General features: G+C 31.0%; 1 protein-coding gene across 1 annotated transcript; it reads left to right on the forward strand.

The window, feature by feature from the left end:
• The first annotated feature begins 7,556 nt into the window (after positions 1–7,556).
• Positions 7,557–15,881, forward strand: LOC145329976 (ferroptosis suppressor protein 1-like). Its single transcript, XM_080174476.1, has 15 exons — positions 7,557–7,654; positions 7,984–8,037; positions 8,330–8,378; positions 9,177–9,264; positions 9,570–9,666; positions 10,407–10,461; positions 10,761–10,814; positions 10,991–11,064; positions 11,479–11,535; positions 12,126–12,204; positions 12,715–12,745; positions 13,273–13,354; positions 13,498–13,647; positions 13,763–13,853; positions 14,128–15,881. Exons 1-15 carry the CDS (start codon positions 7,571–7,573, stop codon positions 14,208–14,210), a joined length of 1,128 nt encoding a protein of 375 aa, XP_080030602.1. The 5' UTR covers positions 7,557–7,570; the 3' UTR covers positions 14,211–15,881.
• The last annotated feature ends 1,669 nt before the right edge of the window (positions 15,882–17,550 follow it).

The raw sequence follows: 17,550 nt of genomic DNA on the forward strand, positions 1-17,550 counted from the left end.
CCACACATTTGGATTTTTAATTAAGTGTTTCCTCAATTCTCAATTTTTCCACCCATAAAATCCTAATACAAAGTAGCATGATGTCTGTCTGTCTGTGTGTATCAGAGGATCTTGTATCACAGTTTGGCCTTTATTGTTTGACTGTGCAGTGAAGCTTACTATAGGAAGGTTCATTATACCCCTTTTGGGGGAGGGTAGATACACTTCCACCCAAGAGAAATCGACTCAAGAAAAAAGACCTTACCCCTTAATTTTTTTTTCTTTTAAATTTTAAAACTAAAATTGACTAATTCCTCTTACCAAAACTTCTCTCGGGTAAAGGGACGTAACCTCTAGTTTATTCAATAGCTCTAAAATATATTCCAACAGGTAATATCAATAAATCTCTGCATATAATATTTTCGTTATATATCTAATTTAAGGAATTAATTATGATTTTTTTAAAATGTACCATCATACAATGGAATAAAACATTTTCAATTCTTTTTTGCTTTTTACTTGTTTCTAGCTGTTCACTAAAATATTTTCGCTTTTCCAAATTTTTCCTCTTTGCTTATAACCTTGCTTCGAGCAAAATTTTGTTGTATGAAGGACCGGTCCTTTGATTGTTTAATATCACAGTAAAGTTTCAACCTTAGCTTAATTATCACCATAGTGTTAAACAACTTGCACATTTGGCTATAGGAATCGTTTAGATAAACCAACCATTTCATAGAGTAATAAAAAAGAACAAATTTTGAAGATGAAAATATAGATTAATAGAGAAAAATAGATAATTTAATCTACACTTCTTTCATTAATAACCAATTGCCTTTTTCAGTATCATATAAAATACTTTTTGGTGTGATATCTACTTCTAGCTACTCTATAATTGTATACTACCAGCGGATACACCCCCTATAGGCATATAGGGAAACTTAAGGTATGGCGGGGAAGTTAACCCCCCCATTTACGGAAGGTTTAGGTGATTTTTTTTGAAGAATAGCTACACTTCACAAAATAATTTTAAATCATTCAAAAACTTACGATACGAGATCTTTCGGTACGGACACACAAACAGACAGACACATAAATATTCTGGTACTTTTAGATAAGGACCATCGGTATTTTGATCAGGAAATTCAACAAAATTACAAAATTAGCCCAATCATCCTTTATTAAAAAATAGTTATCTAAAATTAAATATTCTTCCTACTATTTGATACATTTTCCTCCACCCCTTCCCCCTCCCAAAAAAACATATAGTTTAATATTTGCTGCGCTACTTATGATCATTTTGTCTTGCTTTTATCTCTCTTTAAAATATTCCTCCAAGACATAAAATAGTTTCCACACTCACGCAAGCAAACACACACGTACACAAGCGCACCCTTGGCTGTTTCTAAAGTCTCAACGCATATACATTATAACACCATAGTAATGTTCTGAAAAAGACTCTAAATTCATTGTTACAAAGAAGTAAAACAAATTCTTGGAACTTGTAAATTATAAGTGGACGCTTTTTAAGTTAGTTTAGTGTAGTTTGTGTTTTAAAATTTTTTTATATTTTTGTGTGCATTAAGTGATTCTATGTTAAACATACGTTTTTATTTTGATTTAGTGTTTTAAAGCGAAATTGTTGTTAAATTTATCATATTATTTAACATTTTTAATGATAAAATTAAGGTTTTTTTTATTTATACCTATTTAGATTTTGAACAAAATTATGTATAAAAATATAACTTAAAGATTTTTAAATAAACATTATATTAAACCTTGAGTTGCAGTTAATCAACAAAAAACTAATATTTTTATAAATTGCACAGACAAACAATCATCCTTCCACTTTATATACATATATATGTTCCATAATCCTATAACTACAATTATTCAATTTAAATTAATGCACACTTCATTGAGAGGAGGGTGCAAAAGCCAATCCCCCATCGCTCTACCCCCAACCCCTAACGCATACATTACTAATAAAGAATCTTTTCTACAATTAAAGTTAGTCTGTAATTCCGTACGTCCGTCTGCAACTATTAGATCTTATCGTTCATTCAAGCATGTTATAAATATAATTGTCATATCGATTTAAAACTTGTAAAACTTTTCAAAAATATAAATTACGGCTTTCTGAAAACAAAGTTTGATATTATATTATCAATCATTTGATTTTTGGAATATGGATTCCCAGGAACATTAGAAATAATGTTATAATAAGAGAAGCATCTCTATAATAAAATAATTTACAATAATAAATGCGATATTATTACTCAATATTTGTTAATGACAATCTGACAAAATCATTTTTAGGGCTTTTCTTTTTTGGATGTTGTCATTCTTGTTTTAATATAAGTTAATTGTTAAAAATAAGTTTTTTCAAGCACTTGATTATGTTTTTAAATCTTGTATGATATGAATTTCTCAGTAAGTACTTTAAATTCTACAGGGTGGCGATGGCAAATAAATTTTTTTGTGGTAAATCAAGGCTCGTCAGCCGCAGCGTTTTAAGACTAAAAGCCTTGCGTAGGACTCTAATCCTGTGTGGTACTATTTCTGTAGGTCTCTTTAATTAACCTACCATAAAAAAGCGGATTGGAAAACTGGCAAAATACACATCCAATAAAGAATTTTCGAATTAAATTATAAGTTACTAGCGACTACTATACGCCCCTAGCTTCTTCATGTTCTGTATTTTAAGGAGTAGGTAAGACTTTGAGATAAAAATTAAATAGCATAAACCACCTTGGGACCTAAGTGAAGTTTACTTAAAATGGATCTCAACTGATTCAGTGGGTATTGAAATTTTAGGCTGCAGACAAAAAAACTCTATTTAATAGGATAGAAATGCTAAAATACCAATCTATTTTTAAATACATCAAATTTTGACAACACTGCCTTAAGCTATGCAAAATTTGATTAATTTAGGTTTGATTTTCTTACACACTCAGTCAACAAAGACTTTTTAGAAATATTATCATGTAAAAAGATGTTTAAAAAGCAGCTAAAATTTACTAAAAGTTTCAGAAAATTATTTCGAGACGTTTAATTGTATTTGTATGTTTGTCAACTTTAGGACAGTAATTTTTTTAGTAGCGAAGTTACTCTAAATTCACTTTGTCTGTCCGACAGTCTGTCCATAACACTATGAGAGAATTGTGATTGAAGAAATATAGATGAAATTTTTGTTTTAGATTCCCTGTATCAATGAGTTTATAATTTACTTTGTCCGTCAGTCTGTCGGTCATGCATGAAAGACATTGAAAATATCGATTATTAATAACTCAGAAGGGTTCCTTGATTTCTAAAAATTATTGCACGTTTATCAACTCTATTTGTCCTTCCATGAATTTGTCTTGCTTCGTTACTTATGGATGTTGACATCCTTGTTTTTAGGAAAATAATTTTCATTTAGAGATAATTTTTTTGAAACCCCTGTAAAATTTGTAATTGATATTTGATAAGAGAAATAAATATTTAAACAGTGGAGACCAATTTTCTCTCTCTACGTTTTATCCTCTTCTCTATCTCTCTCTCTCTCTCTCTCTCTCTCTCTCTCTCTCTCTCTCTCTCTCTCTCTCTCTCTCTCTCTCTCTCTCTCTCTCTCTCTCTCTCTTTTCTGTGTGTGTCTCTCTCTCTCTCTCATTCTCTTTTTCTAAATGTTACTATGGAGTTTATTGAAGTAGTAATTGGTAAACTTTGAAATGAATAACCTTTAGTAATTTTGTGTTTGTAACGTGTTCCAAGACGAGACTTTTCTATAATTCTGACCTATTTGTATAAAGGTCAGGGAGGGTTAGGTCTTTTGGCATTTCAGACATGATAGAAATCATACAATGATCTTGATTGTTTATGAAGTTATTCATGCAGAAACGCTACTCCCTATATGTAACCTATAAATGTCTGAACGTCCATATTTGATCACTTTTTCCACTTCTGGATTTTTCAGGGGGTTAATGGATAAACTTTTTTTGCATAATATTTGGAAAGTAGCTACTCTATAATATCATCAGAAAGTATGATATGTCTCTATTGATTTTTTGCTATTTAAGGTTTAATTAATCAATAATAATAGCAAAAGCGTTGATACAGCATGTATACAGCTTCATTTTATGAATGTTTTCATCCTTGTTTGACATATTACAAATTTCCCTCTATAGTTTAAAATCAATATTTTATGTAAAAGCGCATTTTCTCTTAGGTCTGTAGATAACTGTTCATAAACAATATACTTGAATGTTATTTAATTTTAAAAGCGAAGCTTTTCTATAAATAGGGTCGGTCCATACTACCGTCCGTCCGTACTTAACGGATAGCTTTTTTTTGTTAATTTAGGCATGTTAGAATTCTCTTCCTGTAGATTTCAAACTTTGCATGATGATTCCTGAGCTGGATCTTTAAATCATTTTAATGGTGATTAAGATCGGGGTGCGCTGTGATTGGCTGAAATTTGGCGCGCCCCGATCTGGTTCACCACTAAAATGATTTAAAGATCAAGCTCTGTGGTAGTTGATTTTTAAATAACAATTTTTTATGTGATTTAATCATCCGATTGATCTAATTTTTGGATACTGATTCCTAATACAATAAGGTACAATATCATAAGCGAAGCATCTCTATAATCAAGTTAAAAAAATGACAGTGTGTCCTTTAACAGAATTCTATATTTAAGAAGTTTTGCAACAAATTTACGTATAATTTTGTCAAAACTTATATATTTATATTATGTATATTCAGATGTGTTACTCTACAAGAGTTAATGTTCGTCTGTCATACCGTTTCATAGCTTTGCTTTTGATTATATTAATATGCATTGTATTAGGGGTTACCCATCTTTGGCCATGAATATAGCTATTGATTGTAATAATAATAAAAATTGTGGATTGGTATGTTAAAAAGAAAAAAAACATTAACGTTAGCGGTAAACTTGTTAAATAACCGATTACTAAGAACTAATTCTAACAGACAGACGGACAGATCATAGTTATAGAGTAGATGTGCTACAAAAAAATCTAGTGTTTAGATACACATTTAATTTAACGCTCTGGTGAAATTTTTACCATCATTTTTTGATTGAGTGAATTCATTTTAGCAAAATTTTGATTTAAGCAAAGATGACAACATTAAAGCTCCAAAATGAGAAGGATGGACAAACGAACTATATAAGCTGAACATTGATTTGTAAGTTTAAACAAAATTGTAAATAAATTTATTGCAAAAGTGCATAAATAAAGGATAAAGCCAAGGACATACTTCATAAGTTAGAGATGCCATGCTTATAAACTTGAACCTTGTTGTCCTAGAAATAATTGTTTCAAAAATCAGGTGAATAGAATAATTATATAACACAAAAAGTTGATGTTAAAAAGTTAAAATCAGCATGTTTTAAATAGACGTAAGCTTTTTTCTGGTAACGAGTATAGAGTTTCTTTCTATGCTTCCTAACTTAAAGACAAAGACCCTATAATAATTTATGGGAAAAAGTAAAGGGTAGTACAAGCGAACGTACACATGGATTAACTGAAGTTACAAATCATATTTACTAACATAAAAATTAGTTTATTTGCGAACTTAATTGGACACTTATTGTGATTGCCTGTTTAATGTTAACTTTTAATGTTTATACAAATAAAATCTAAATTCGTTGGTAAAAAAATGCGCTTTAAAGCAGTGTCATATTCAAATTAAATGGTTTATTGACTATATTTGCTAAATTAGAATTTTTTCAGATATTTTATCGCGTCGTATTATAGACAACAAAACGCGGGTATTAATCCGCCGGTTTTTATCCAGCGGATATTAATCGAAGCCATACTGGAAATAATATTCATTTATTTGGCTTTGTTTGAACAATTTTCAGTATTGCTAAGCTACTTATGGATTTAATTATCCTTCTTTTTAGGTTTATTTACTTATTAATAAAAATGTTATCGTTGACAAATAAACCAGAAAACAAAAAACAATTTTTATCATAAGTAGCACAGCAATAACAACAACAAATCAATTTTGACATTGAAATCATAACCTTAGTCTTTATATCCTACTAGCATCTAGGGACTATAAAAATATCTTAAAACCATCCAAAATCAAATATGGGACAGAAATATAGCCTAAAACTTTTTTAAAGCTTAAGTCTAAAGTTTAAATAGACTAAAACCATCCCGTGACATATGAGAAGCTTCCCTATAAAGGAGAACACAACCAGTTTAGAAGTTATTGAAATCTAAAGCTTCAGATAAAAAACCTGACTACTTTATATAATAGGATACATTGAGATTGTAAGTGTGAGTGGTGTGTGTATGCATGTCTTTTAAGATCTCGTAAGCTAAAGCACTGATATTTCCAAAATTATCCTTTAAGTTTATTCTTGCAATAGCACAAAAGTTAACAATTTTACCTAAACATACTTTACAACCATTTCGTTACATAAACACAAAATGTTGACTTTGGTTTTTGTATTTATTAGTATCCAAGCTACTCCTCAATCAATCGCTTTAACGTCTGTCTATCCGCAGTGGACTCTTTGCAATAAAAGCATACTGTAATTGCTTACAAAGTGATGAAATGATTAAGTTTTTGGCCTGTAGAAAATCTATCTGCCAAAAATCATCATGTTTGATATAAGTTTTGGACTTTCTTATATGTATGATTATAGAGTCGCTACCATACATAAACTGTGCCTAATTTTTACTTTAAGTTTGTAATCGATAGGACAATTCTAACATGCAAATAATACTATATATCTATAAAAGAGCTATTCGTTACGGGAAGACCAACCCTAAATATAAATAAAGCGTCGCTTAAAAATTCCATATAGAAAGCTGTACTTCTTAAATAATAATGATCCTTATTCATTTAGTATTTGTATATGATATCATTTACAAATATTATTTTTATATGAGCCTAATTTGTAAAACAGTCTAAAATAAATAAAATATTTGGCATATTTGGAAAAATTTTAAAATTTGGTTTTAGTTAAAATATTACTAAAACCATGTAAAAAAATCGTAATAAAATTATTAAAACTTATATAGATTATTGGCAATACTTTTCAACTCCAATTTTAGATGCTTAGTATCTCTAAAATTACTTTCCCTTACTTGTCTTATCCATAACGGACGAAGCAAGTACAGCCTATATATAGAAATGCTTTGCTTTAAAACAAGAATGAAATTTACACCATTCATAAGTAGCAAAGCACAACAAATCATTGAAAGACAAACGGACAAAATGACTTATTGAGAAGTTATTAACAAAAGATAAGCAGTCTTTCTTAATTAGCAGCCGAAAAAATCACTTTACCGTTACGGACGGACGAACACAACCTAAATATGTATATAAATGTTTTGCTTTAATATAAACTAGTGGCTAAGAGGGGTATTTTTGTGGAGTTGGGGGTGTCCCACATCTAATAAAATAGCTTAAATCATCATAGGACCCGTAGGTATATTCCCGGAAGAGCAGAGCCCAATAGGTTCATTGGTTACTGAGATCTTAAGCTTCAGACAGATAGACATCATTCTTCTTTGTATTATAGATATATAATCCACGTACATGGAAATATTAATGAAATTTTTTTAGAAATAAAATGGGAAGTGGAGCATCTAGAGAGGATCCGCAGTTGGTAGCTTTGAATGTCGTCATCATCGGCGCTGGTTATGGCGGTTGCGCGGTAAGTTAAACTTTAATAAATCTGCGCCATACTACATAACTCAAACTTTGCATTTGTATTTAATGTTCTTTATAAATAAAAAAAATAATTATATATATTTTTTACTTGAGTAGATGATAATCTATATACTTAGTTTTGTTATTATGGTATCTCTCCTATCTATGTATTAACGTAACAATAAAGTTAACTTAAAAATTTTTATATAATAAGACTACAGTTTTTCAGTATAGCCGTTTAATTGGTTTTTAATCCTACAATCTGTTTGTTTAATGTTGCTGCGCTATATTTGTGGACTAAATTGTCCCTATTAATAACTATTTATACTTTAGGTAGCCTCGAAGTGCGCCAGCCTTAAAATACCCTTCAAAATCATAGATAAAAATGTAAGTTTTCATGTCATACTTGTGGCTTTGCATCTAGCCCCAAGAGAACTATCTTCCAGAGTGGGGGGAAGGGGGGGGGGTGTACCCTTAAACATTTATAGTTTTGTTTTGTAAGGATAAAAATGAAACCGTTTTCAAGAAGGGGGGGGGGGGTTAGACGCAAACAAAATTTTAGAAATATATTTTTGATATTATCATAAGTTTTGATTGTTTAGCCCCTCAGGGACTTGGCACTTATAGAGGTCTAAAGTTTCTCTCTAATATCACTTTTGTAAAATTTATTGATATTTAGGAATATTTTCACCATTGTGTAGGCGCTCTCAGAGCATCAGTTATACCAGGTACATTATAACATTAACCCTATACGTGCGCAGTGTACGCAAATGCGCAAAAAAATGATATTTTACGCGTTTTTGTACTTTTTATCCGCTTTTTTTTAACATAGTCTGTGCAGCCATCCTTATGTCAATGAAGCTGTTACACAAATTATTACGTCGTATTTTTGTCATAACTTAAACAACCATTGCAATGGATATATGATTTCTTGCACCAAATTTTCATGTTCCCTCAATTGAAACACGCAGTGGGCTTAAATAACGATTTCCCCCTTCCATCCCCGCCAACCTTATCCAAACCATTGCAATCGTTATATTATTATTTGGATCTTACACCAGATTTTATGTTTCCTAATGAAGTGAAACACGCAGCGGGCTAAAATAACGATTCCCCCTTTCCACCCTTTTTGCCCTGTCCCCTTCCCTTCTATAGAATGAATGAATTGGCCAATAAATGAGTTCCATGTTAGCAAGCTAAATTTTTCCCTTGGCATAATATCCACATATATTCTACCTATATTCAATACCATTCCAAAAATTTCTCCAAAAGAAGCGCAGAAATAACAAATCAACTACGTTTTCAATAAGAAAGACTACATGTAAAGCCGTTACATTCTACAATATGACTCATTTTATTATATTGAGTTGTTTTTTGTTTTAACGTTAAGATCTCTTTGATAAGTGAATTCTTGGTTTTAGGCTATATTATGATTTTTAAAAGTATACTTTTACACGGCCCTTAGTTAAACAATCAAATGACAGATGTTCTCTTATAGCACATCTACTATTTAATAATTTTTTTAGAATTTGGTAAGAAAGTAGCAATTCCTCTGAAGCAAGCATACCAAGATAATTTTGTACAAGGAGCTGTCAAACAATTGGATACTGAGGGGTAAGTTACACTCCTTAAACTTCTAATAGAGAGATAAATGGCATAAACTCAACATCAATGGTGCTTTCCCTTTAAGTGCCTATTGAGCAATACCCCCCGCCTTATTTTTTTCATTGGGAGCTGAGGGAGATATCTAAGAAAGCCAAAAGATGTGAGACTTTTCTTTAAAAATAAAAGATAAAAAGAACAATCTTTTTATTAATATTTACCCTGACGTAAACTTTTATTGATATTGTTGTATATTTTTTAGTTAAATTCTTCAAAAAGTTTTGCTTTCATATAACCTAATCGTTCTTGTTTTGTAGAAAGAAAGTTATTCTTGAGAATGGGGATGAGTTTGAATTTACCCATTGTGTGATTGCTGTCGGCAGTCTTGGTCCTCTGCCTGCCAGGTCCAAACAGGTATAATTTTAATTTTGGGATTCCTGTTGGTAGTGATGGTCCTCTACCTGCCAGGTCCAACCAGGTAATTATAATTGTGTGATTACTGTTGGTAGTCTTGGTCCTCTACCTGCCGGGTCCAACCAGGTATAATCATAATTGTGTGATTACTGTTGGTAGTGTTGGTCCTCTACCTGCCAGGTCCAACCAGGTATAATTATAATTGTGTTATTCCTGTTGGCAGTCTTGGTCCTCTACCTATAAGGTCCAACCAGGTATAAATATAATTGTGTGATTCCTGTTGGCAGTCTTGGTCCTCTACCTGCCTGGTCCAACCAGGTATAATTGTATAGATGGATAGTCAGTCAGATAAGTGGACAGGTAAAGAAACAGACAACAAACACGCTAACGGGCAAATGAACAAAAAGACAGACAAACATACCAAATGATATAAAAGGAAATAAACAGACAGACAATTAATAACAAAGAGATATACAGACATAAAGACTTACTAACAGACAGACAAAAAAAACAGACAAACAACTATTTAAACAGATATTCCAGCAAATACTCAAACAAACAAATACACAAAATAGACAGACAATGAAGCATAGACCAACAGAAAGGCAGATAGATAGGTAGACCAGACAGTCAAAAAAACAAACACATTCGACCAAATTTTTGGAAAGATAGACTTACAGTGATTGAAAGGATAGATAAAGTTATTAAAGAGACAATTATATTTTCAATATTATTTTCAGACAACAATTGATGGATTGTTAGGAGAATATTTGGATATTTCTGATAAAATATCAAAGGAAATACATCAATTAATGCCATTTACTTTAATATACCTAATCATCCTAGAAATTGTCATCCCAAGTAAAAAAGTAAATTGAAAATGGTTATAGGTCTTAAAATTTCGGGGGTTGGCAGCTGCAAATCTTTAGAGCAGCAGCAGCAGTGGCTGCAAAATTGTTGAAAAAATAGGATGTTAGGCTGCATCTAATTGGGATGATATGACATTTGGCAGCGGCTATTTTTAAAAACTGCGGCTGAGGAACACTTGCTTTAGAAAAAAATTAAATTTTGAAATGATGTATTTAAAATGTAACAGGCCAAGCATATTGTTGTTGTTGGCGGTGGACCAGTTGGGGTTGAGATGGCAGGTATACCCCCTACTCAAATATAATAAAATTTCTAAAGTGTGTATGTAAAAAACTATTAGATAATGTTATTTATATAAAGGCCACCCCTCCAATTTACCCCAAGTTGGGGGTGCCAATTCTAATAGCCTCCCCCCAGCCCCCCCCCTCAAACTTATTAACCTTAAATTTTAATTTAGGAGAAATAAGAGAGAAATATAAGGATGTTGAAATAACGTTGATTAGTAGCTCTGAAAAGTTAGTTTCCCCCCAGGTAAACATTTCTTACTCAAAATAGCTGTTTAACCTTTTATTAATTTATTGATTTTTCGATTTTTTTATGGCTTTTTAAATGTAAATTGATAGGGTGATAGGTATCCAAAAAGTAATTCTATCTTTGTGTCAGCCAAACTTGATTAAAAGAAGTATGTGTGTCTAGCTGTCTATAATAGGATGCGATAAATAACTATTATACAATTTTTGTTTAAACTTATAAATTTATATCTTGGATTCTGACACTCTACAAGTGTAAATCCTCGTTTGTTTTATCATCTGATTTTAGGGCTTAGCTTTTATAGATATTTTCATCCTTGTGTAAAGATAATTGTAATACAATTTGAGGGGATTGAGTATAGTCTATAAACAATAGGAATATATTTTTTAATTTGACCGATTTTTTTACTTTTAGTTTGATGATAAATTTCAGTCGAATATGAAGTCAATGATGACAAATAAAAATGTAAAGGTAGGTGACAAAATAATTAGTTCTAAAATAATCGTCCTACTCACATAAAACATTTAACTTTAATTGAAGTTTTATGTAACTAATGGTTATAATTTAGAAAGTGTAGTAATATATTTATTTTATTTTAAGATAGTACAATGGACGGTAAATAAATACCACTACCCCCCCCCCCCTTTTCACCCATCAAAAGATAATAGTAAAAAACAAATTGTTTGGGAAATATTATTTTGCACACTATTGTCCATCCCCTTCCCACTGTCACTTTTAACTGGGAAATACAAAATTAAAGGGAATAGTAGCTTTCGCAATTGTGAGCAAGATTTCAGTCAAAAGCGCTTATTAATTCTAACTGTTCTTAAACATGTTGACCAAATGAATAGTATAATGAAACGCATATTTAAAAACAGTTTGACCTAATAAACGCATTTGACTGGAATATTACTCACAAATTTACGGATCCGAAAGCTACTATTCCTTTTGTCTATTAATATTCTCTAACTTTTCCATCATGATTCATTGGACGATAGGGTTGTTATAGATTTAATTTAAAAATGGAAATCATTTCTAGAATTAAAAATGAATATACATAGGTTGAGATTGGTAAAGCATTGAACCTTTCTGAGTTAGAAACAAATGTTATCAAAGAACAACAGGTCAAATTATCGACAGGTACAGGCTAATTATTAAAGGTTAATAGTGCAGCAATAACAAGCTAACAGCACAATTGTATTTTAAGTTATTTTAAGTTATATTTTAAGTATCACAGTAACAATCAGTAACAGGATGTTAGTTTATGCCGAAGAATCTCTCTAAACAAATAGATTTAAATGGTTCTCCTTTACAATGTAGCTTCTCTTAGGTCCTGGGAAGGTTTCGAACTATTTTGGGGGAGGGCACCACCACCATCCAAAGAGAAATCGCCTCCAGAAATTTTTTGTATTAATTTTTATTTTTAAATGAAATTGAATATGGGGGTGGGTGTGGGGTTGGTCAGCAAGTGCCACTAGAGGCCTCTAGGGGGGAGTAGCCGCTAGTATTACCTAAAGAAACAAATATTGTAAAAAAAAAGCATACACAGAATTTGGCTGTTTTAATGGACTGTTTTCATTATTTAGTTTTCATTTTATCTGCATGTGTTATGATTGTATGGGGTCTTGTTTAATTATTATCCTATTTCAGATGCAGAGATATCTTGTGATCTTGTTATTAGGTAATTATTTTTTTTCTCGTATTCATTCGAATCCGTTGGATAGGAACCGGTTCTCATCCATACAAAACAACTTTGTCTAGCATCGTATTATATCCAGCTTTCTACGAATATAGAAATGTACAATCATAAGATTAAAACCAGTTTTTTTAGCAGGTGCCTTCGGCACCTCGGGGCTAAAAAAACTAGTTTTAATATCATAATTGTACTTTCTAATCCGCGGAAAGCCGTTTATAATACGATGCGAGAAATAACTATTCTCGTGTCGCTTCGAAACCGATTAATATTTGGTTGATTAGAACCGGTTCCCAGCAATACTGAATAATTATGTCTAGCATCGTAATATATCCAGTAATCTACAAATATAAAAATGTAATTGTACAGTCATAAGATTAAAACCAGTTTTTTTAGCCCGTGCCTTTGTCATTTTGGTGCTAAAAAATGGCTTTAATCTTATAATTGTATATTACGAGAAATAACTATTCTTAATCTGACCATAACTTTTCTATGTAACCTAATCTTATTTTTAGTTGTATTGGACTGCCGCCTAACAAAGATTCAATCACCAGTCTTGTTTCAGAGGATAAACTAGATCAAAATAGCAGGATTAAGGTAAAAAATTACAATTTAGATTTTACATATATTTAGTGCGAGGCCTAAATTTAGAGGGAAGGTCTCACATATCCTCACTTCTTTCTATAATATTTTTTTTCATAATTAAATCTCCAAATATGAACTAATATATTAAATTCAAGGTAAATAATCTTCTGCAAGTGGAAGGTTACGAACATATCTTTGCTATTGGAGATTGTTGCAACACAGAAGAAAACAAAATGGCTGCCTATGCTGATGCGCACGGACTACACGTTGTTGGAGTGATTGCAAACACAGCAAAAGGAAAACAGGTTTGTTTACTGAATAGGTTATTATTTTTTTACTGAAATACAAACAAAATGGCGGATTTCAATCAATTACTTATAAAAATATGTATTATGTTGTTTAAAGGTCAATTTTATTCAGGTAAAACCTTACAAGACAAGTTTTGTTGGCATGCTGGTTCCAGTTGGAGCAAATGGCGGAGTTGGAAACATCAATGGGATGAATCTTCCAGGTAATTTGGCCCTTTTGCAGGCTGTTTTAACAATAGTTTTCAATTATTAAACTCATTTAATGAATGAAATTATTGCATTATTTTGTGAATGTATTGTATACTTTTACGGTAATTTATACAGACAGGATTGCTTATCTACGCTCAGGGATAGATCATTGAAAAATAAAAAAAATCTACCATATCTCAATTTGTGTAACTACTTTGTTAACTCTGTAAAGAGTGGGAGGAGTATTTCTATATGATAATATAATTTGTATCATATGTTTTTACTTAGGTCCTATTGTGACTGTACTGAAAAGCCGAGATCTGTTTACCTCCAAATTCTGGAAGGGAGTTGGTCTCAAGGTTCCTGAGTAATATAATCACCTCTAACAGTTTTATACATGTTTTATGTAAACTTGCTTCTTTTACAGCTCAGAATCCACTTAATTTTCACTAGATACAAACCAGTTCTGTATTTTTCTCTCTTTAAATTGCCCACTAAAACCTAAATTAATTAAAGGCTTTAGCTTTTTAGAAAATACAACATAATTTTAGCTATTGTGTTTGTTAAAACCAAGATACCTCTGGCAAAAAATGACACTTTCAAAAAGCTGCTAACCCAAACTAACCCAAGATATTAAATGAAACTTCATATCCTGTATACAACTCAAATTTATTTACCAAGTCAAGTATAAGCCATGAACATCATAAACCCATAAAAAAGTATTTTTATTTAGGGTTTACAGCTTTTATTTCTTTATTTATCATCTTAAACTGTTTTTAACCTATTTTTGAATAGGGGGTCAAAAATATACTAGGATTCCTAAAGAATCAGACTACAGAGCCCAAATTTGAATTAAGTCCCCAATAAACTTTTTTTGGGGGATTTAAAAATTAATTTAAAAAAACATTACTCTGTTCATTGGAAATAATTTTTTTTCCAAAACAATTAATTTCATTGAAAAATCTAACATTTACAATAAAACAAATAATTCTGAAATCTAACCAATAAGAAGTCTTGTTTTATATAATTCTTTACAATTCAAAAAAGAGTGTTTTCACAAAGTGACGTATTTCCAATGTAGTTAAATATTTTTTATTTAATTAAAATGAAAAGAATGAAAACCATACACATAAAAGATACATACTTTTTAAAATTATTTAAGTTTGAATAATCTTATTTTATAACACATTTGTATATGTGACAAAAATAAATTTGTTGTGTTGCATAAACATTTGTTGTCATTTAACCCTTTACAGCCATTTTTTATGTTTTTAAAATAAGTGAGAGAACACAAACATGTTAATGTTAATTCGTTGATATATTATAAAGAATTAACTTTTTAGTGAATTTTTATAGTAAAATCATAAGGCCTAATTTTACTCTATACCAGAATACAATATTTATGAAGCAAAACACTCTAAAAGCTACGAATTTTACCCAAATAAAAAAAAGACCTTTTGCTTCGGTCAAAATGATCACGGCAACAGTAAAAATTAATATTTAAATCCCCCAAAAAGTTTATTGGGGACTTAATTCAAATTTAGGCTCTGCAGTCTCATTCTACTGGTGTCATAGTTTATTTTTTATATACGTTTTAAAAATAGGTTAAAAACAGTTTAAGTAGCATATGTCCTTGTTCCTCACACATTTCCACACAAGAATACTGCACTGTATCATAGATATTCACTTAGTTTTTTTTTTATCTTTGAATAAAGACATAATGTTTTACAATATTTAAGGCTTCAAGACATTGGTTTACATATGATATGTCTGTAAATAAATAAAAAAATTGTAGGTTGAGTCTATTTGAATGTGAGTTTTGTAGATTTTTATATGTTATTTTACTATATGAATTATTGGGTTCTGTTGACCCTTCTGTAATGGTGAAAAATACTTCTGACAAGTTACAACTATTCAAATTAAGTACAAAGTGTGACAATTTTAATGTTAATGTTAGTTGTATATTTATGACATAATTATCTATTAAAGTTTATAGATGTTTACTTGCAACTTTTTGTATATTTTGAATAAATGTTTTTTTTTCTAATTTTTGTTAATGAATATTTGTCTGACAGATGAACCAACCTTTAATTTTTTGTCTGTTGTCGGCAATAAAAGGTAAAAATAAGGTTGTCTCATAGAATAGTGGTTAGCCCACTACAGTATACGGATGGTAAAAACAAAATTCCAGTCCCCTCATAGACTTTGTAGATTAGGTTGGCCACTCTACTTTATCAAGCAACTTTAATCATGCTTACAATGAATACCTGCACAAAATTTCAGGCCAGGGTAATGTAATACGTGATAAGCTTCCATGACAATTTCGGGTCAGATTTATTGTAACAAAGAATACACGGTTACAGCTTATACCAATAACGAAATTAATTCGGGAAAAAATCACGAAACCTATACGTGTTTTTCAGCTGTCGTTGGGGGGCAACACATCGTAAAATTGACGACCTCTCCATTTGCCCCCCAAATATTATATTAAATTTTTTCGCTTGTTGGTTATACCTTATACCTGACACGGTTATAGACTTGCACTAGTCGCCGGAAGGAAAAAGCAGTTTTTTGAAAGGGGCTATCTGAGATTATTACAGATTCTGATATATACATATATAGACTTATGAAAAATGCAAAAAACGAAATCAAAAGCGTTCCTTCTTGGGAGAAAATCCGGGAAAAAGATTTTAGCTATTTTTAACCCAAAATTCACATTGGCAATCCTGCAAAAAATATACAGACATTTTAAATATGTCATTGCTCAGTACATAGAAAAGGTAGAAAAATGCAATGCATACCATTGGAAAGCTTATAACATCTTTTTTTCATATTGGTATATTACGTTTTTGTACTATTATTAGTTTTTGAGCTATCCTCTGAAATATGTACAAGTTTCGAAAATGCAGTTTTTTCCTTGAATTTTAAGTTTAATACTTGTTACACAAACCTTTTAAAAATTATATTGCTTAGCACCTAGAGTTATATAATTATTCTATATAGATATCTTTGTATATTTTAGGTACATTGCCCTAGTAGTTTTTAAATCTGACAAGTAGTGCCAAAACCTTGTCTAATCTGAGTTTTGACAGGTTTTCCTCAGGTTTTAATCTGCCCGCCCCTCATCAATCAACTCTGACATTTGATTACATTTCGTCAGATTGTAATCTGACAAAACCTGTGTTTTTGCGCAAAAAGGTACTAAAACTCAGATTACTCAGGATTTGCCGCCAAATTTTTAATCTGTCAGGGGGGATTTCAGATTATAATCTGACGAATCTGACTCAATGTGAGCAAAGTTCAGGTGATTAAGATCGTAATCTGTGATTAAATTGACCCTCAAAATTTGCCCAGTTAATCCCTTATCTGACATTTGATGACAAACAGTCATACTCTAACCTGACATTTAATGACAAACAGTCATACTCTAATCTGACAATTGATGACAAACAGTCATACTGTAATCTGACATTTGATGACAAACAGTCATACTGTAATCTGACATTTGATGACAAACAGTCATACTCTAATCTGACATTTGATGACAAACAGTCATACTCTAATCTGACATTTGATGACAAACAGTCATACTGTAATCTGACATTTTATAACAAACAGTCATACTCTAATCTGACATTTGATAACAAATGGTCATACTCCTAACTGACTTTTAGTGACAAACAGTCATACTTTAATCTGACATTTGATGAC

The sequence above is a fragment of the Acartia tonsa genome, chromosome 10 (genome assembly GCF_053477335.1).
Source record: "Acartia tonsa isolate MP-2025a chromosome 10, ASM5347733v1, whole genome shotgun sequence".
NCBI classification, from domain to species: Eukaryota; Metazoa; Arthropoda; class Copepoda; order Calanoida; family Acartiidae; genus Acartia; species Acartia tonsa.

What these genes read in the sequence shown, in the direction of transcription:
- LOC145329976 (XM_080174476.1), top strand. Translation starts at nt 7,571, where the DNA reads ATGGGAAGTGGAGCATCTAGAGAGGATCCGCAGTTGGTAGCTTTGAAT. An exon ending in AGTTGGGGTTGAGATGGCAG is followed by an intron (nt 10,815 to 10,990) that starts GTATACCCCCTA and finishes ATTTTAATTTAG; the next exon opens with GAGAAATAAGAGAGAAATAT. An exon ending in TCTTGTGATCTTGTTATTAG is followed by an intron (nt 12,746 to 13,272) that starts GTAATTATTTTT and finishes TCTTATTTTTAG; the next exon opens with TTGTATTGGACTGCCGCCTA.